Source organism: Elgaria multicarinata, chromosome 1, assembly GCF_023053635.1.
Source record: "Elgaria multicarinata webbii isolate HBS135686 ecotype San Diego chromosome 1, rElgMul1.1.pri, whole genome shotgun sequence".
Classification (NCBI taxonomy): domain Eukaryota; kingdom Metazoa; phylum Chordata; class Lepidosauria; order Squamata; family Anguidae; genus Elgaria; species Elgaria multicarinata.
Genome location: NC_086171.1, coordinates 2,830,754 through 2,850,515, shown reverse-complemented (window position 1 = coordinate 2,850,515; position 19,762 = coordinate 2,830,754). Strand labels below are relative to the sequence as shown.

The 19,762-nt window shown below is 60.4% G+C and overlaps 3 protein-coding genes across 3 annotated transcripts in view; 2 read left to right on the top strand and 1 right to left on the bottom strand.

Annotated features, from left to right (window-relative positions):
• Positions 1–12,303, top strand: part of SCAP (SREBF chaperone) — a 45,385-nt gene extending 33,082 nt beyond the window's left edge. Inside the window, exons 16-22 of the mRNA XM_063122228.1 lie at positions 1,728–2,310; positions 3,423–3,508; positions 3,943–4,025; positions 4,596–4,753; positions 5,617–5,697; positions 7,148–7,354; positions 9,938–12,303. Coding sequence (XP_062978298.1) covers positions 1,728–2,310; positions 3,423–3,508; positions 3,943–4,025; positions 4,596–4,753; positions 5,617–5,697; positions 7,148–7,354; positions 9,938–10,183 — 1,444 coding nt within the window. The 3' untranslated portion in view covers positions 10,184–12,303. The remainder of the gene's footprint in view (positions 1–1,727; positions 2,311–3,422; positions 3,509–3,942; positions 4,026–4,595; positions 4,754–5,616; positions 5,698–7,147; positions 7,355–9,937) is intronic.
• CCM2 (CCM2 scaffold protein) overlaps positions 6,435–19,762 on the top strand; it is a 247,433-nt gene continuing 234,105 nt past the window's right edge. The window contains exon 1 of the mRNA XM_063122256.1: positions 6,435–6,445. The gene's annotated coding sequence lies outside the window, so the exon portion shown is untranslated. The remainder of the gene's footprint in view (positions 6,446–19,762) is intronic.
• Positions 13,752–19,762, bottom strand: part of PTPN23 (protein tyrosine phosphatase non-receptor type 23) — a 45,147-nt gene continuing 39,136 nt past the window's right edge. The window contains 6 exon segments of the mRNA XM_063122176.1: positions 13,752–15,912; positions 15,914–16,108; positions 16,367–16,501; positions 16,703–16,841; positions 17,396–17,500; positions 17,776–17,960. Coding sequence (XP_062978246.1) covers positions 15,502–15,912; positions 15,914–16,108; positions 16,367–16,501; positions 16,703–16,841; positions 17,396–17,500; positions 17,776–17,960 — 1,170 coding nt within the window. The 3' untranslated portion in view covers positions 13,752–15,501.

The following is a 19,762-nucleotide window of genomic DNA, read 5'->3' as shown; positions in this document are numbered from 1 at the left end:
CCAGACCCCTTCCAAGCCAAAGAGAAGAGAAGAGGAGGAAGGGAAGAGAAAACCAGCGAAGGGAAGGAATGTAATGTCAGGCTCCTTAAGGGTTCCGTGGAGAGAGGTTCAGAATAATCAAGGCTCCCCTATAGCAAACAAACGGCTTATTTCTTCAGTTCGAATCCCTGTCCAACCAGGTCCCAGCGTATTCTCCATACTTGGGGTCTAACTAACCCCCAAACCTTGATTCGTTAAATAGTGTTCAGCTGTGCTGGAATTATGCCACAGCCGTGGCTCAGAGGTAGCCCCCCCCCCCCCTTGGCACGCAGAAGGTCCCACGTTTGCTCTTCAGCTTCTCCTTGTGAGACGAGGAAAGAAGCTTGCCCTGTGATCCCTGGAGAGCCACGGCTGCCAGTCAGTGCTGAGTCAGTGGAAGGCGGCTTCCTGTGTTCCTGTGTACCAGGTCCTGTGCGTGAAGAGGGAGCGGCAGGGCTGGTGGGTTGTGTTACTTGTTGTGGGTCTCCCCCCCACCCCCCGTGCAAGTAAGACTTCTTTGGGTGCCCTTGTTCTTGGCCCCAGTTACTCTGTTCATAAAGGGGGGCGGGGCGGGGCGGGGGGATATGAACCATCTCCTCACAAGCATCCTTGTCTGCCAGAATCTGCAGTAGAAATGCTCCGCCTGAAAGGCGGCCTGACCGATCCCATGGGAAATGGTTATGACCTATAAAGCCCTATGTGGCTCGGGTCCAGGTTATCTGAAAGGACGTCTTCTCCCTTATGAGCCTGCCCGTGCTTTGAGATCTTCTGGGGAAGCCCTTCTCTCAGTCCCGCCGTCTTCACAGGCGCGCCTGGTAGGAACACGGGAGAGGGCCTTCTCAGTGGCTGCTCCAGTGCTCTGGACCTCCTTTCCCGAGGAAGCTAGGCTGGCTCCCTCCTCGATGGGCTTTCGGAAGCAGGCGAAAACTTCTTTGTTCTGGCAAGCCTTTAGCGAATAATCTGGGCCTCCGTCTATGTCAATGACTTATAATTTTGTTGTGTATTTTAAACGGTTCTCTCCCCCCCCCCCATGGTATGTTTTAAACTTTGTAAGGCTGCCTTGAGGCCCAGTATTGGGCAAAAGGCAGGATACTAATAATAATAATTATAGGAGGAAAGTTTCACAGCTGGCTTCATAGAATCATAGAATAGCAGAGTTGGAAGGGGCCTCCAAGGCCATCAAGTCCAACCCCCTGCTCCATGCAGGAATCCACCCTAAAGCATCCCTGACAGATGGTTGTCCAGCTGCCTCTTGAAGGCCTCTAGGGTGGGAGAGCCCACCACCTCCCTAGGTCACTGATTCCATTGTCGTACTGCTCTAACAGTCAGGAAGTTTTTCCTGATGTCCAGCTGGAATCTGGCTTCCTGTATCTTGAGCCCGTTATTCCGTTTCCTGCACTCTGGGAGGATCGTTAAGAGATCCCGGCCCTCCTCTGTGTGACAGCCTTTTAAGTCCTTGAAGAGTGCCATCATGTCTCTCCTCCATCTTCTCTTCTCCAGGCCGCTTCTCACCAAAGCTGCCCTGGCGAGAGTAGCTGCAGCCCTCCCGCGTTCACCTCGCTCCTCGCGGAAGGGAGAAATGAGCGCAGGGGCTGTGGGGGGCTGCTGAACTCCCAGGGCGCCTTCTCGCCCGCTGTGGCCTATCTGGACGAGGTGCCCCCTTCCGCCCACGGCGGCCCTTTCACCCGCTGTTGCTGCTCTGTCCTCAGGTTGCGCCGGGACAACAGCGGCATCTTCGACTTCCAAGATGGCTGGGACCAGGGCCCCGAGGGCCGAGGCCGGCTCGAGGACCCCGTGGAGGGCAGCTGCCCGTTCAAGAGGCCCCGCAGCCCCCCGCAGCCCCCGCTCTTCAGCGACCAGCCGGACCTCAGCTCCCTCATCGACACCAACTTCTCCGAGCAGGCCAAGGCGGCCGCCCCTGAGCCCCGGCACCGTGCCATCTGCGGCCGGCCAAAGGAGCCGGGCTACGACTTCAGCAGCCTGGTGGAGAAGGTCTGCGAAGAGCAGGGCGCGGCCGCCAACTGCCTGAACTTCTCGGGCTTTTGCGCCCCTCACCGGCAGCTGGCCTTCAGCCCCCCGGCGGGCGGGGCCCGGTCCCCGGGCTGCCGGGGCGAGGAGGGAGGCTGCGACGCCCACCAGAACAGCCATGGGGAGGAGCCCCACGCGGGCCTGGAGAAGAGCCGGCCCCGGCCCCTACCCCCCTCTTGGGGCGGAGACTTTGAGAGCTCCATCTGGAGCCTGGACCTGCAGGGCAACCTCATCGTGGCTGGCCGGAGCAACGGGAGGCTGGAGGTACGAGGCCGGGCGGGGCCTTCCTTCGCCCCACCCCACAGCTGTGTGCCTGCCCCACTTGGCGAAGGAAGGGGCCCTAGGCCTGGGAAGGGCCAACTCCTTTGGGGGCTGGGTCGGAGGCCCAGAAAGGCCCCTCTGGCCCCAGCTCTCTGCCCTGAGGCTGCTCCCCACACAACGCACGTGCCAAGGAGCCCCCCGGCACACACCAGCCCCCCGTCATCGTAGAGGAGAGCCACAACCATCCTCCCCGGTGCAGGAGCGAGGCCTGGAGGGATGAAAGCCTCCAGCCGTGGAGCACAGATTGATGGCCTGTTTATTTATGGTTTATTTGTTACGTTGATAGCCCGCCCTTTTTCCTCCCAGGAACCCAAGGCGGCTTACATAATCCTGCTCCTCTCTCCCATTTTAGCCTCACAGCAACAACCCTGTGAGGCAGGCTGGGCTGAGAGAGTGCGACTGGCCCAGAGTCACCCCGTGGGCTTCCATGGCTGAGTGGGGAACTGGAACTCAGATCTCCCTACTCCCGGTCTGACACTCTAGCCTCTACACCACCCTGGCTTTGCTGTGGAAACGTTACTTTATTTCCTTTGGGGATAAATCCCCGGCCACGTCGTTCCGTAACGTCTCTTCTACCTCCAGCCAAGAGAGGTGAAAGGCACCTCCAGTATCAGAGCTAGTAGGCCTGTGTGCACCAGTTGCTGGGGAGCATGGGTGGGAGGTGCTGGTGCACCATGTCCTGGCTTTGTGGGTCCCTGTTTGATGGCTGGTGGGTCCCTGTGGGAGCAGAGCGTTGGACCGGATGGACCCTCTGCCTGTTCCAGCCCCAGGGCTCTTACGTACCTCTTGAGACCCCCCCAAAGAGTCCCTCCCCTGCGCTCCTCCCGCCTCTGATGCAGCAGCGGGGAGGGGAAGGCAGCCCCCAAGGTCCGAAGGACTCCTGGCCAGGCCGTGGGGCGGCACAGGCGAGGGGCACCGTCGGTGCCTTGATTGGGGATGTGTGGGACCTGGGGACCTTTCATTTGGGAGCCCAGTGTGCTGGCGGAGGGCGTTTCCTGTCCCCAAAGAGGAAGCCCCGCCCCCTGTCCCCACCATTCTGCCCTCCTGTGTTGCAGGTGTGGGACGCGATCGAGGGCAGCCTGCGTTGCAGCAACGAAGACGGCCAGTCGGGCATCACCTCCCTGGTCTTCCTGAACAGCAGGTCACAAGCCTGGCTTCTATTTCTCTCTCTTCCCCCCCCCCCCAGCATCATTCAGTAATGCAACTTTCCCCGTCCTAGTGCCCTCCAGATGTGTTGGACTACGCGTCCCATCAGCCCCAGCCAGCATGGCCATTGTCCGTCTTCCACCTAAACGGCAGTGGTAGCTGCTGGGCTCTGCGCCGGACCCGCTTGACTGCCGAGAGGGGTCTTTTGCAGGTCCCGGGAGGGCCGGAGGCTCTGCCCCCCTGCCCCCCTGAAGCCTGTGGCTTTCTGCGGAGCCCCTGCGCCCCCCTGCGCCCTCGCAGCCCCCGGCCTCGCTGTCGGCGCTCTTCCTCCCGCGGGTGGCGCTTCGGCTCGCAGGAACCGCAGGGCGACGCCTGAGGTCTCCGAGCTGCGCCCCAAATAAGTAACGCCTGCGTTTGCCTCTCGGATAGGGTGGTGGCGGCCCGGCTCAACGGCTCCCTGGACTTCTATTCCTTGGGGACACAGACCTCCCTCGATCACGCCCAGTTCCGAGGTAGGAGGACTCCCCACCCCCACCCCCCGGACACAAAAGGCCCTGGGCCGCGGGCCGCGGCTGTCCCTGCGCCTCCGAGGCGTTTCCCCTCTGGGCTTGGAAGGCGAGCAGGGAATTCCCTCCAGCCCGAGGAGACGCCCCGGGCCCAGGCCCAGGCCCAGGCCCGGCCCCAGCTCTGTGCCCCTGTTCCCGGCTTAGGGCCTCCGCGGGTCTCATCGCCTTCCTACTGTCTGTTCCGCTCCTTGCCCACCCACCCGGATCCTGCAAAAAGGAGCAGGAAACAAGCACATACGGAACTTTGCAGCCCGACGTGTCCCTCGAGCCTTCTCTGACCTGCTGCTCTCCAGATGTGCTGGAACTGGGAACACAACTCTTGACTGGGGGATTCCGGGAGTTGGAGTCCCAGCACATCTGAAGTTCCCCAGGCCAGGGAAGTCTGCAATAGTACAGTTTTCAGAGGGTTCCCCCCCCCCCCACACACACCCCAAGCATGGCTCTGGGAAGGAGTAGAGCTGACTTCCCCTCTCCCTCCCTCCCTCCCTCCCTCCGTCCCGCCCCCCGGCACTCCAGGTCGGAGCAGCCTCCCCTCGTCTCCCATGTACAGCAGCAACGACGTCATCACGTGCCAGCTGACCCACACGGTGACGTGCGCCCATCAGAAGCCCATCACGGCCCTGAAGGCTGCAGCGGGGCGGCTGGTCACAGGGAGCCAGGATCACACCCTCCGAGTGAGTGACGGATGGGGCGCCGGGGGCGGGGGCAGAGGCGGGCTGTGCGCGTGCGCGTCCCTCGCGAGTAGGCAACGGCGTCGGTTGGTTTCACCGTGGCGGCCATTCCTGGCTGGCCTTGTGGCCCGGTCCCACAGCTGTGGCCGCCAAGAGGAAGCCTTTCTGAGGAGCCGGCTGAGGTGGCGGGGGGGTGGGGTGGGGTGGGGGTTCGGAAGCACCTGCAGACGGAGAGCTGTGCCCCCTGGAGGCCGGCTGTGGGGCTCCGGTGGCAGCAGAGGAAGCTGCCTTGCAGACACCTTCCTCGCCCTGCCTGGAGATGCCGGGGGCCGGCGCTGGGGCCTTGGGCCTGCCACGTGGGGCTCTCCCACGGAGCGACGGCCTGTGCTGCTTGTGTGTCCTCTTCCTCTCCGAGGAGGAAGCTTCTGAGGGGAGGCAGGGGGGTGGGGGTGGGGGTGGGCGGAGCAAGCTCCTGGCCCTGCCCTCCCGCTCTGCTTTGGCTTCTGAGCTGGGCAGAGAGAGAGAGAGAGAGAGAGGGCGGCACACGTTCTGCTGCGCCAGCCGTGCAAGGCGGTGCTGCTGGGCGGGCCCACGGGCATGCAAGCGGGCCGCACCACCCTTGCCAGCTCTGCTTGCTCGTCATGCCAGGCGTGGCCCAGAGAAGCGCAGGCTTGGCGTCTCTCTGGCCCTGGCTGTGTGTCGTGGCCCCGAGGGTCCCTGACGGGTTCGTAGCTGCACAGACCAGGACGGGCCACCGAGGAAATGACCTGGTCGCCGGAGGGAGGGAGGGAGGGCGGATGTGGGAGCAGCAGGGAGAGCCGCGCCCCCTCTGCCGTTTCTGACGCCGTTTCCTCTTCGGCATTCAGGTGTATCGTCTGGAAGATTCCTGTTGCCTCTTCACCCTGCAGGGCCACTCGGGAGCAATCACAGCTGTCTACGTTGACCAGGTATGCAGTGCCCCGAGGGCCGCTGGGGGCTGAGCTGCAGCTGCCAGAGGAGTCGGGTAAAGGTGGAAGGCGGTGGGGGGGCGCAGGGTCAGCGAGAACAGCCCTTTCAGGCTTAGAAGCATAGAATCATCAAATAGCAGACTTGGAAGGGGCCCACAAGGCCATCGAGTCCAACCCCCTGCTCAAGGCAGGAATCCACCCTAAAGCATCCCTGACAGAGGGTTGTCCATCTGCCTATTGAAGGCCTCTAGTGTGGGAGAGCCCACAACCTCCCTAGGGAACTGGTTCCATTGTCGTACTGCTCTAACAGTCAGGAAGTTTTTCCTGATGTCCAGCTGGAATCTGGCTTCCTTTAACTTGAGCCCGTTATTCCGTGTCCTGCACTCTGGGAGGATCGAGAAGAGATCCTGGCCCTCCTCTGTGTGACAAAGTTTCCCTTCAAAACCATGAGGACTAGAAGCACTGAAAATAATACTGCCGTTGAAAGTGCCCAGTGCCCCCGATGCTATTGAATCTGTGTGGGGCGGCATCAGCTTCCTCAGCGTTCTCTGGCAAACTTCTGATCTGCGCCTTGTGCGGACACTCGATAACCTTGCTATAAATGTAATATAAATACATCTGCTGTTATCCGAGCATCTACATAGATGGCTCTTTTAGGAGATAGAACAGGGGTTGGAGGTCACCCCCACCCCCACGTAGGCACCGCCCTCCTCCCAGACCCCATCTCAGAATGACATGTGAGGGGGGCGTTGCTAGGAGGGGGGGATTTAAACGAAGGGCCCCCCTCCACCATTGCTGTCCTGACGCTAGCGGTGGTCTCTTGCCTGCCGCCTGACTGATAACTGATGGGCTGGGCTGTGCAGATGAGAGGCTGGGATTCCCCAGGCCCTGGTGGGCTGCAGGTGGCCTCCCTGTGATGTAGACGGAAGGTCGTTTTCCTTCAGAAGCACCCAGAACTTGGGCTTTAGCAGATGTAAGCAAAGGAAACCCGGATTGAAAAGATGCATTTCCCACGGGTTCCACGGTGTGTGTGTGTGTGTGTGTGTGCCTGGGAGTCTCCTTCGCAGTCAGGCCCCCCCCAGTAAAAGGCCACGCCAATTTCATCCTGAAATGCAGAATATTTCTGTCTTCCCGTCTGTGGAGCGCCTCTGAGGGTGTTGCATTTCCAGAGCGGCGAGCCCACCTTGGGCACCCATTTGAACGGAGGGGAGGATTTAGCCTGTGGGGGGGTGGGGGGGGTGGGGAACGCCTTCGGTGGTGACCCCGTCCCTTCCTCCCACGGAGCAGGGGGCTCAGTCTCTCGTCTGACTCCCGCCTCCTTTTGTTCTCCTCTTGCTGTCAGTCGGTTGCTCTGTGGATCTTCCAGGGATCCTTGGCTCGCAGCCCGGCTGTGGCCCTAGGCGGTGAGGCCTTGGCGCGGTGACCCCAGCCCGTGCTCTTTGCTTTTCAGACGATGGTGCTGGCGAGCGGCGGGCAGGACGGCGCCATCTGCCTCTGGGACGTGCTGACGGGCAGCAGAGTGAGCCACATGTATGCCCACCGGGGGGACGTGACCTCCCTGACCTGCACCACCTCCTGCGTGATCAGCAGCGGCTTGGACGACATCATCAGCATCTGGGACCGCAGCTCGGGGGTCAAGCACTACTCCATCCAGCAGGTGGGTGGCCGGCCGGCCGGCCGGGAGCCCTCCCTCCCTCCCAGCAGGGGCGACAGCGCTGTGGTCTTCCTGCTGGCGGCCAGTGGGCGGGGGCGGGGCCTGTTTTTTCTCTCCTGGGTGGGCCAGGAGGCAAGAGGGGTGCTACGGGGACCACTTGGTGGGCCAGGAGGCGCTCCCTCTGAAGGAGCAGGTGCGTGGCTTGGGAGTGCTCCTAGATCCATCATTGTCACTGGAGGCCCAGGTGGACTCTGTGGCACGGAGTACTTGGGGTCAGCTTCGGCTGATCCGCCAGCTACGGCCTTTCCTGGACAGGGACAACCTAGCCACAGTAGTGCATGCACTGGTAACTTCCCGATTAGACTATTGCAATGCAATCTGCGTAGGGCTGCCCTTGAAGACGACGCGGAAGTTGCAGCTAGTGCAAAATGCAGCAGCTAGACTGCTGGCGGGTACATCTTACAGAGCCCACATAACACCAGTTTTAAAGGAACTGCACTGGCTGCCTATATGCTTCCGGTCGGAATTCAAGGTGCTGGTAATGACGTTTAAAGCCCTAAACGGCTTGGGACCTCGATACTTGAGGGAGCGCCTCTCCTTATATCTGCCTGCCTGAGACCTTAGATCTGTTGGAGGAGCCCTTCCCCGCATCCCACCAGTGCAACATATACGCTATGATGGGAGAAGGGAGAGGGCTTTCTCTGTGGCGGCACCCCGACTGTGGAATGCCCTCCCCTTGGAGGCCCGATTGGCGCCAACGCTGATTGCATTTCGACACCAAGTAAAAACATGGCTTTTTAACAAAGTCTTCGATGGTTAAACTCACTGGCACATTGTTTTAACTGTTTTAACTGCTTTTAAATTATATATTCTTTTAACTTGGTTCATGGTTTAATTTCTTTTTAACTGTGCATATTTATTGTTTTACACTGTATGCTTTTATCAGTACGCCGCCCTGAGATCTTAACGATAATAGGGTGGGATACACATGTTTTAAATGAATAATAGATAAATAAATAATAGGTAGCATCGTAACCTGACTTCAGCAAACGGTGGGACATGGGGCTGGCCTTGAAGACCGCCCCCAGGGGGATCATCGGGGGCAGCTGGGCATTGAGGCTGGGAGTTTGTAGGGCCACTTGGCTACTGATTTGTTTCTGGGCTAAACTCAAAGTCTTTTTACGGCCGCCTTGCCCAACGTGGGGCCCTCCAGGAGCGTTAGACTGCAACTCCCAGAATGCCCCAGGTCGGGCGAGGCTGTGTGAGTCCACCCGCAATGGCTGCCAGAGCCCTGTTCAGTGGTGGCCCCTGTGTTGGTAGAAGGTTTTTTTTAGCCATCTCACGTTGTACGGGTCCAGGGGCTCAGTCTCTTAGAAGCGCTCTTCAAGCCTCCCTTTCCAGACAGGCTTTTCATGTTCCAGCCTGTCTTAATTGGTGACAAATGTGACGGAAAGTTTAATTAGCAATGCTTGCCGTTTTAAACCCAACAGGTTTTAATTACTTTAAAGTCTTCGTGGTTTCTTGCTTGAGGACGTGACAAACACACGACGCCTTGTCAGCCAGGAGTGACCCCCGCCTCTCTCTTGCTTGGACTGTTGGTCTAGGATCTCTTTTCCGCTTAACAGCCTTCCTCAACCTGGGGCGCTCCAGATGTGTTGGACTACAACTCCCAGAATGCCCCAGCCAGCTGGCTGGGGGATTCTAGGAGATGCAGTCCAACACATCTGGAGCGCCCCAGGTTGAGGAAGGCTGGCTTAGAGCAAGGGACCGATCCAGCCGCCAGCATTTTGGGGATCCCTCCTCCCCACAGCTCAGCCCGTTCATCAGGGACTCTTGTGTCGCATTTTTAGGGGGGCGGGGGGGGCGCTGCTGTGGGAAGGAAAGGGTGGAGAACTCCACTTCCATCAGCACAGTTGATCCAGCATCAGTCTGGATCTGTCCCCTACTTTCTATTATTCCTCCATTCCTTCTACTCTTGTTCTGACTTGCTTTGCTCTCATAGAATCATAGAATGGCAGAGTTGGAAGGGGCCTACAAGGCCAACGAGTCCAACCCCCTGCTCAATGCAGGAATCCACCCTAAAGCACCCCTGACAGAGGGTTGTCCAGCTGCCTCTTGAAGGCCTCTAGTGTGGGAGAGCCCACAACCTCCCTTGGTAACTGATTCCATTGTCGTGCTGCTCTAACAGTCAGGAAGTTTTTCCTGATGTCCAGCTGAAATCTGGCTTCCTTTAACTTGAGCCCGTTATTCCGTGTCCTGCACTCTGGGAGGATCGAGAAGAGATCCTGGCCCTCCTCTGTGTGACAACCTTTCAAGTCTTTGAAGAGTGCTATCCTGTCTCCCCTCCATCTTCTCTTCTCAGACTAGTTCTTTATGCCCGGCTCCTGTGCTTGGAGGAAGCCAAATGGCAGCCACTTGCGTAGTGAAGGGAATGCAGGCATGAGAGACCGGTGTGTGTGGGAGCCCTGGCTCTGGCGACCCCCCTGGCAGAGGCAGCGGCGGCACAGGGCGGCCAGGCTGGCTTCTCTGCTCAGCTCCTCCTCCTCCTCCTCTTCCTCACGCTCCTCCCTTTTGCTCTCTGCGCAGGACATGGGCTGCGGGGCCAGCCTGGGCGTGATCTCCGACAACCTGCTGGTGACGGGAGGCCAGGGCTGCGTTTCCTTCTGGGACATCGGCTACGGCGACCTGCTGCAAACGGTCTACTTGGGCAAGAGCAACGAATCCCAGCCCGCCCGGCAGATCCTGGTGCTGGAGAACGCAGCCATCGTCTGCAATTTCGGCAGTGAACTCAGCCTGGTCTATGTACCATCGGTCCTGGAGAAGCGAGACTGAGCGGGGCGGCGGGATGATGGATGATGATGATGACGACGACAAGCCGGCCATGAGCCGCTTTTCCTGACCGGGCCGTGCAAGGATGGGGGCCGCCTCGGGGCGGGGTGCAGGCGCTCCCCGTCTTTCAGCAGCGGCAGCTCCTGCCTTGCCCTGCCCCGGGGCGTGGCAGCAGTGGAATGTGGGGTGGGGGCGGGGAACTAAAGCTGACGGTGGAACCAGGGTAGGTTTTAGTCATGTTTAAGCAGAGAGAAAAGAATCTGGGTGTAGCGGAGAGTCGGCTGCAGCCGCTAGGCTAGAGACAGGTCACGGAAGCAGCTTTTGCCAAGGTGGTGGGGGGCGGAGAGGAACGGACCCCACCCACACTTGGTTCTCAGGAGGGGAGGGGCAGAAGGCCTTGTGTGCAGAGAGAAGCAGGGCCGGGCCTCTTTCAGCGCTGCTGCCGCTGCCTCCCGTGAGCTGTCTGTAAAAGCGAGAGCTGTTTCTCTGAGCCTTCGCTAGGGAGGGAGGGAGGGAGGGGGGCTGTATGCGTGTGAGAGAGAAGCATTTGGCTGTGGTGGCTCTACGCAGCCTCGGCCTTAAGGTCTGCTGTTGCCCCAAAGCGGACGAGCCGTTTACAGACAACTGTAAGAACCCGGGCGGGCGGGCGGGGAACCTCCCCAGCTTTGGAAATGAGCCGCTGCTCTCGGTGGGTTTAAAAACCGGCTTTCCGATCTCCTCTGTTGTAGCCCCATCTCGCCCTCCTCTGCTGGCAGCAGCAGTTACTGTACCCCACTTATCCAAGGGGGGGGGGAAACACGAGAGGTTGGGCTGGTTGATGGGGGCGAATTCTGCCCTTGGAAGGGCAGGAAGAGGAGGGCTGTGAGGGGGCGGAGGTTGGCCAGTTGAGCAAGCCAGCAGCCCCCTGCTGTGGCTTTCAGCACAGCCCTGACCCTTCTCTCTGCCTGCCAGGGCAAGGCGGGTGCGTTGTGCTTCCTGCCACACTTATTTATGTGCTGTACATAGTTATTTATTCTGGCATGTAAGCTCGGGGAGGAGAGAGGGGGGCTGCCCCACCTGGCTGCTGAGACAGACACCACCCTCAAGCCAAAGCTGGGGGGGGGGGGGCGTTCCGGAAACCTCCGCTCCAGCTGGGTCACGGGCTGGAAGTGACACCTAGCAGGGCTCCTTTCACCCACAGGGCCACTCCAAGAGCCGAGGCCCGGCCCGGCCCCGGCATAACCACCCCGCCCAGCTTGTTCGCCTGCTTGCTGTTGCTAGAACTCTAGCTTGGGCCACACAGGTTGGAAGGAAGGTGGACGTGGCGCAACCCGGCGTCCTCTCTTTCCCCAGCTTCCTGCGTGACACGACGCCAGCAGGCGGAGCAGTGAACAGGTTGGCGTGGCGTAGAACGGCCTGGTGCCCTCCTGCCCAGCTGGCTGAGGCAAGTCGTAGGCCGCGCAGCTGGAGGGCACCAGGTTAGGGGAGGTGCTTACACAGCCAGGGCACAACAGGCAATACCGGGAGGCTGCCGTGAGATGGGGAATTCGGGTGGCATCAATGAAGAGAAGCGACCGAAAGAATCAAGGAGCAGCTAGAACAAGCGAGGCTTTTTTTAAAAAATAAATAAATGTAAAGCCATTAACTGACTAGTTCACATGTTTTTAATTTAGGATCTTTTACTCTAGAGCAGCCTTCCTCAACCTGGGGCGCTCCAGATGTGTTGGACTGCATCTCCCAGAATGCCCCAGCCAGCTGGCTGGGGCATTCTGGGAGTTGTAGTCCAACACATCTGGAGCGCCCCAGGTTGAGGAAGGCTGCTCCAGAGCATACTGTACACTACAGCCTACTAAAGGATGCTTTGGGATTAACCTGCTGTATTCTGTTTGTCCTACTACTCCATGCTGGGGTAGCAGCAGCCGCCTGGAGCAGGGGAGACACGCTGCTTCTTCGCACAGTGCTGGCCAGGGAATGCCCCCTCCTGCCCCAGGCCCTCTTGGCTTGCTGCCGCCCGTGTCTACACCATGCCTCAGGTGGCCTTGGCTCCGCTGTGCCCTTTGGACTGTACAGCGGAAGCTGCTTTTGTACCAGATTGTGTTTTATAATGTGTACAGCTACAGACACATTAAACGGAACTAACTTAACGCCTCCTGTGTGTCTTGGGGAGGAGGGGGGGAAATGGAACCCAACCAAACTCCAGGTCAAAAATGCCACCAAGCCGTGCCTTACCCAACCTGGTTCCCCCCCCCCCCCCCCGGGATGTTTGGGGCTTGTCTCAGCCAGGATGGCCAAATGGTCTGGGATGGTGGGACGGCAGTCCAAAGCAGCGGCCGTTAATGACTGCTACGGCGCTCCTCTGGAAATTGGGCGCATGTCTGGGCAGAGGCCTCTTGTCTTGTCACTTCTGCCCCAGCAATAGCAGCTAAAAAGCAGCTACCCTGAAGGGACCCATCCCAGGCAGGGTGAACCACTCCCTAAGCCCTTGCAGTAAGGCGAATTGCGTTTGCTGCTTTCTTTACAATTAAAAGGCGTTCCAGCCCCCTCTTGCTTGCACTAATTATTTGGAACGCAGCAGCTGCAAAGGGGCTGCCTGTATTGAAGAGAGACTGAAAGAACTGGGCCTGTTTACCCTGGAGAAGAGAAGATTGAGGGGAGACATGAGAGCACTCTTCAAAGACTTCAAAGGTTGTCACACAGAGGAGGGCCAGGATCTCTTCTCGATCCTCCCAGAGTGCAGGACACGGAATAACGGGCTCAAGTTACAGGAAGCCAGATTCCGGCTGGACATCAGCAAAAACTTCCTGACTGTTAGAGCAGTACGACAATGGAATCCGTGACCTAGGGAGGTTGTGGGCTCTCCCACACTAGAGGCCTTCAAGAGGGGCAGCTGGACAACCACCTGTCAGGGATGCTTCAGGGTGGGTTCCTGCATTGAGCAGGGGGTTGGGCTCGATGGCCTTGTAGGCCCCTTCCAACTCTGCTATTCTGTGATTCTGTGACCTGCGTCCACCGTCACCCAAGCACCCAAGTTCTCCAGATAACGTTCAACTTCCAGCAGCCAGCAGGGAGGAAGGGCGAGAGTTGTGGGCCAAAACATCTGGGGGCTACAAGTCCCCCCCCGCCCCATTTTGCAGCATGAATCCAAGTTCTAGAAGGAAACAAGTTTGCGTCATTTATTCAGAGTATAAACTGTTTCCATTCCCTTTATGCAAAAAAATTTCGGCGGCAATGCAAACTTGTGTCCACCCTCCAGCAGCGGCCCTCTAGGCTGGCTGCTTTTGTAAAAAACATAGCCCCAAGGGAAACCCCGTCTGTGTGAAAGGGCTTCCTTAAAACTACACTGCCCAGAACGTTTGCATTTTCTTCCTCGTGAATGTTGCGTATCAAAAGGGGAATGCACAGAATTTTAAGGACTCCAACCACGCCTCTCCATCAGAAGGAACGTTCTTAAAATGTGCAAGACCGGAAACCTCCACACGCCTTTTGGGCTCGTTTGCCCTCGGGACGCCCACCTTACCGCGGCTGCTGACCGCAAGCTCACAAACGGAACTGCAACCGCCTTCCCTGTTTTAACAAAAGCCTAACACTGGTGCCTTCTCCAAATGCCCCGTTTATTTTTTAATAGCAAAGAGCTGAAAAAAGTTGGTTCTAAATTACAGAGTAAGTCAAGAGTGTTATATTTTGTACAAAAAAGAAAATGAGAGCAGAGGAACCCAGAAACCCCACCGGGGGGGGGGCTTTGCCTCCCCCTGTCCGTCAGACAGCCCGTTCCCACTTCGGCTCCTTCTCCCCCACAACTATGAAGATAACCACTGAATTTAGGCAGGCAGCCATCCTAAAAGGAGTAAATGCGAAGGTTCATTGTTGAAGCTAATAAAGCACACCGTTTTCGTTACCTGATTTTGCCCCTTTAATTTCCTCTGGGGATATTGTCCCGTTTTTCCCTGCCCTGCTCACTATACGTGTGATGCTTCCGCCTGCCTTGGGTATCGTAAATAGGGCAATTCCTGGCCCTTGTCACCCACTCGCCCTCCTCGCTCCCTAACCCTCACAACACAGTTCCACTTGTTTAAGGTCGCCGTCGTGACTGCCAGAGGCACGCCGAAGGATTCAAGTTGGCTGCAAGAGAGCCCCAAAGGTGCTTGCGTGCTCTTGCGTTTCGGGTGAAGTAAATACTTGCAACAGCTGGGTCTGGTCCATCGTGACTTGAGGGTCAGGTGGTGTCGGAGCGTGGGATGATGATCGTTGCCTGTTAAGGAATCGTAGCAGCCCTTTCGAGAGTCTCCAATGAGCATTTGCGGGGCCAGGAGAGGAGATGCCGGCTGAGCGACAGGAGCGGCCAAAACCTTGGCAAAGCTGAGCTGGCAAGTCCAAGGGAGGCGTGACGGTGCCTCTTGACCAGGAGCTAAATACGTGGGGCAGTCTGAGCCAAATAACCCATGAGCCCCAAACCGAACTCACGCTGCCATCGTGACGTCCAAGAGGCTGCAGGAAAATGGCAGCCAATCCTCGCTGGAGGCAGCGAGCCGTTGCAGAAGGGTGGCCACAAAACTCGGGAACGGCTTCCGCTTGGTCCCAACGTGGCCCACGGACTTCAAGGGCTCCAACACGTGTGGGCGCAAGTTCGGGGCTCTCGCGCTCAGCAGAGGAGAAAGGAAGGAGAGCCTTGTGCCAGTCCGGAGATGGCGGCTTCCAGGGCTGTGGTGTCAGGCCCTCTGCCCCAAAGCGCATTCCGCTCGTGATCGAAGGACGGGTGCACCGAAGGACACGGACGGCGGTGCAGCAAGGGGCCCGTGCAATCCCCTCGGGGGTGAAGGCGCAAGGCAGGAAACAGGGCAGTCGACGCTGCGCTCCAAAGCCGCCATGTCCAGCCGGGATGCCTTCCCTGACGGCCAGGCTCCATTCCTGTCTCCACCTGGGCAGCTCTGGAACTGACCAAAAGGACTGGGGCGGGGAGGGGAGGGGAGGGGGGGAGAACGTCCCCAGGCCCGTTGCCCAAAGCACAAACCCAAATCCCACGGACCTTTCCGCCATTGCTGCCCCCGCCCTCAACAGGAAGGTGGACAGGAAGAGGAGCGTTGCACAACACAGCCCTGACGAGGGCGCCTCAGTCCTCCTGGTTGCATGCGTCGGGAGAGGAGGAGGAGGAGGAGGAGCAGCGTGGGGGCATCGGGGAAGAGCTGGCTTGGAATGTCTTTCTGCTGGCCCACAGCTAGGCGAGGTCTTTGGGAAACCGTATGGGCAGAAGGCAGAACGACAGCGACCGGGAGGCCCCCGGCTCCGGCCCTCCAGACGCCGCGTAGGAGCCTCCAGTCCCCTGCCCCGCCCCCCTTCCTCTGCTCTCAGGTTTTATTGAGTGTCCAGAGGGGGTCGAGCATGCTGAGGGGGTCGTCGCTGGGCCGGGCCCCCCGCAGGCCCTCCCCGTTCTGGGGCTGGAGGAAGCTCTGCTTGCTCATCTTGTGCCTGCCCTTGAGGGCGCTGTCCAGGGTGAAGGCCTCGGGCGTCAGGGAGGCCAGGAGCTCCAGGGAGGACGAGGAAGGGCCCCCCAGGCCGGCCGAGGGCTCCGCCTCCGGGAGGGCCCGCAGGCTGGGGCGCTCCTCCTCCTCCTCCTCCTCCTCCTCTTCCACGTGGTTGCTGTTCTCTGCTGCTGCTGCAGCCACAGGCGCTGGGGAGGGTGGGGCAGGCGGAGAGAGGGGCGGGGGGTGGCGCTGCGCCAGCGGGACCCAAAGGCTCGGCCGAGGGCGGCTGGGAGATTTGGGCAGCAGCGGGGGCCGGAACGGCGGCGGCACTGGGCGGCGGCGGCGGGGGCTCCGGCTGCTGCCCGTTTGCAGACGGTTCCGCGCCTCCCGAGACGGGTCTGATGCTGAGCTTGGCGATGGTGGCCTGGATGGAGCTGATGGGCATGTCGCCTCCCAGCACCAGATCCTGCGGGTCCTGGTGGGCGTAGGACTAGGCGGAGGGAAAGAGAAAGAGCAGCTCAGCGCAAAGGAGCCCAGCAGGCCCCAGGGAGACGACAAGGCCGAGTCCACGGCAGCCAGGACCGCTTCTGCCCTCCCTCTGCCGCCGGAAGGAAAACGGTGCGGAGACCACACCTCCCTGGTACCTGGCATCGGCCAAACTCAGGCGTGCCAGGGATGGCGAGGGAGATGTCTTGCGCGCGGGCAGAGGCGCAGGCCCCGCCCCCAGTGAGCATCCTGGGCCCCTCACCTTTTGAGAGGCGGCAGCGGCGGCGGCAGCAGGGCTGCCGGCCGGCTTGCTGGCGGAGGGTGCCGGGACGCCGTGCCTCTGCAGCACCTGCTTGGCGTGCTTCAGGACAGACTCGTAGCAGAACTTGAGGTGAAGCTGGAAGGGAAGCGCCCAGCGGGGGCCTCTGAGATGGGGGCCACCGAGCGGAAAGGCCCGGCCCCAAAGAGGTGGCGGTTCAAAGGCCAGCAGGCCGGGGGTCTCCTGCCCGCCAGTGAAGGGTGTGGCCCGGCCTGGCCCGGCCGCTGAAGCCCCCCCCGCCTGACGCCTCCCCCCACCCCCACCCCCGCGAGCCCGCACCTTCTCCTGCAACATGTGCTTCCTCTGCTGGCGGATCCGCTTCAGCAGCTGGGCCAAGTCCGGGATGCTGTTGCCAGCTTCCACCTCCTGCACGGCTGCGTACAAGAGGCAGAAGGCGCCTGTGCGGCCCACGCCGGAGCTGCGGGGGGGGAGGAGGGAGAGGCACAAGCTGAACAAGGCCACACAGGCCCACACTTCCGGCCCTTCCCACGGCTGCCTTACGGGGATCCGTCAGCCCACCGAACATCAGCCTTTTTACTCCAGCCAGCCAAAACGAGGCCGCCAGGAATTCCCCAGGGGACCACCTCTTCTGCTGCTCCCGGACTGCGGAATGGCTGGCCGGGAGAGAGCCGCCAGCTGAATCGTCTTCCTGAATTTTAAAAAAGCTATAAAGGCTAGCCTCTTCCGGCAGGCCTACCCAGCCGAACGTTAAGATATTTGACTGCTATTTCAATATTGGATCAGTTTTATATATGCGATGGTGTTTGTATCTGCCTCGATCCAGAGGGAGAGGCGGGCAAGAAATAAATAAATACGTTATTTTTTATTATTATTAATACTGGCCAGGAAAGGAGCTTCCACTTTTAGGCGCAGTCTACCTCCCACGGGCAGACGCTGAGGGCAGGCCGGCCAGCAGGCAGCCCTCGCCAGCCCAGCCCGCTCCGCCAGGTTCTGGGTCTGCCCCGGCATTACCTGCAGTGGACCACGATGGGCGTGTGCAGGGGCCGCTGGTGGAGGTAGTGGCTGTGCACTTCCTGGATGAAGTGGAGCAGGTCCCCCTTGCGGTCCGGGAGGCCCCTGGAGGGAGGGAGGGAGGGAGAGGGGTCAACAGCGGTGCTTTCCAGAGGTTCCCCACCCCCACCCCCAGAGACACCAGCCAGGCAGCCTTCGTTTCAGGGCTCCGGAATGTGACCTGGCAGCCAGCAGAGCAGCAGGGACTTCCCCAGCCAGCACCCACCACCCCCCCCCCCCGGCCTGAGCCACGTCCCTCTAGCTGGCCGCCAAGGGAAAGAGACCCCTGCAGGCCCCTCCCACCCCTCCCACCCCCACCACAGGGGACAAAAACCACGCACAGCTCCGGCCAGGAGGAGAACTGCAGGTGGATGACGGTGCGCTTCAAGCTCTGGTCACGGAACTGCAGCGTGATCATCCTCTCCACGTGGGTCGGGGTGGCCTTCAGGCTGGTAAGGACCAGGGTGATGGGGCCGTGGACCATGGGCTGGCCCCGCTCCGTGGGGAAGTAGCGCACCACCTTTTGCTGGAGGACAAAAAGGGGAGGGGCGCGGGGGAAGGAGAGTTACGCCAGAGACAGGGGAGCGGGAGGAAGCACAGCCGGGGCCCCTCCTGAGCCATCCGAGCAGCTGGGACGCCGAGGCGCTGCTGGGCCCAAGCAAAAAGGGGGCCTCCCTGGGCCAGTGGCAGGAGGCCAGAGCCACACGCCCGCCGCCTCTGGGCACAGCCAGGTCAGGCCTCCACAGCCGCTACGGGAATGGGAGCCTGGGCGAGGCCCGGTCCCCGGGTCCATGCGCCACTCAGCATCCCGGGGAGACGGCCAGCAGTGCACGAAGGGGAGCATCCAAGGCAGGGAGGGGCATGGCCAGCGCCAAGTGCCTTCCGAGACTCGGAGGGCCCAACCGCTGCTCCCCACCGGCCGGCAGGACGGCCTGCCCCGCCGCCGCCGCCTCCTCGCACCACCGGCCATCCCCGCTGGGGCGGAGCGAGGCACAAGGAGGCGCCTGGCAGGTGGAGGGCCGTGTCTCCCAGCGGGTCGGCACCCAGGGGAAGCCTCGCTGTCCTCTCCCGTCTTGGAGGCCCTTTGGGGGACAGGGCTCGGAGGCCTCCAGGGAAGCCCAGCAGGGCAGGGCAGGGCAGGCACAGGGGCTGGGGTTCTTTGCACCCCTGACTTCTGGGAGCGGGGAGCCAGAACCAGCTGCACAAACAGACCTGCTCTAAGGAGAGGGCAACTTGCAGCCTAGAGGCGTGTTGGACTACAACTCCCATCCTCCCTGATCACCGGCTAGGGCTGATGGGGAGTTGTAGGCCCAAAGCTCTGGAGGGCCACGGGGCCAGCCGCTAGATGGAGCAAGTCGGCCAGCCCTGCAGGATGAGGCCACGTTGCCTGCCGCTAGATGGAGCAAGTGGGCAGGCAGGACAGAGGAGCCCTTCCCTGGCCACGGGGGCTCCGTCCCACCGCTCACCACGAGAAAGGCGTGGGGGTTTTAACCGACAATTTGGAGGGAGGGGAGGGGGCTTGCCCCTCGTGCCAGGCGCACCGCTGCACGTGAGGAGGAGGAGTGGGGGACTCAGCCCCGCTGGCTGGCTGCCTTTCGGTACAGCCACCATCTCAGGATGAGGCACGCACAATCTGGGCCCTGAGAATCTCCAGTTTTGTTTCCAAAAGGAGAAAGTTGCTAGTCCCTATGGCTGGAGGGGAGGACTGATGGCGAAGCCAACGCCCACTAGGGACTGAGCCCACGTTCTGCACAAATGGGGAATGGCCTCAACGTCCGCCCAATGAAACGAGGTGGATTGGGTTAAGTTCACAGCATCAGAAGAGCCTTCCGGCTGGATCAGGCCAAGGGTCCACTGAGCGCAGCACCCGGTTCACACAGAGGCCCGCCAGCTGTCCACGGGAAACTCACAGGCACCCTCCCACCCATGTTCCCCAGCCTCTGATACTGGGGGCAGCACAGCACTCTCAGGACCAGTATCCAGAATAATGGGCTCAAGTTACAGGAAGCCAGATTCCGGCTGGACATCAGGAAAAACTTCCCGACTGTTAGAGCAGTGCGACAACGGAACCAGTGACCTAGGGAGGTTGTGGGCTCTCCCACCCTAGAGGCCTTCGAGAGGCAGCTGGACAACCCTCTGTCAGGGATGCTTTAGGGTGGATTCCTGCCTTGAGCAGGGGGTTGGACTCGATGGCCTCGTAGGCCCCTTCCAACTCTTCTGTTTCTATGGTTCTAGGACACCGGAGGGTGACGTCCTTCACATCTAGGGAACTGCCCATTTACCAGGGAGGAAGGAGAAGCCCCCCGCCGCCCTGGGCTGGTCCGGAGA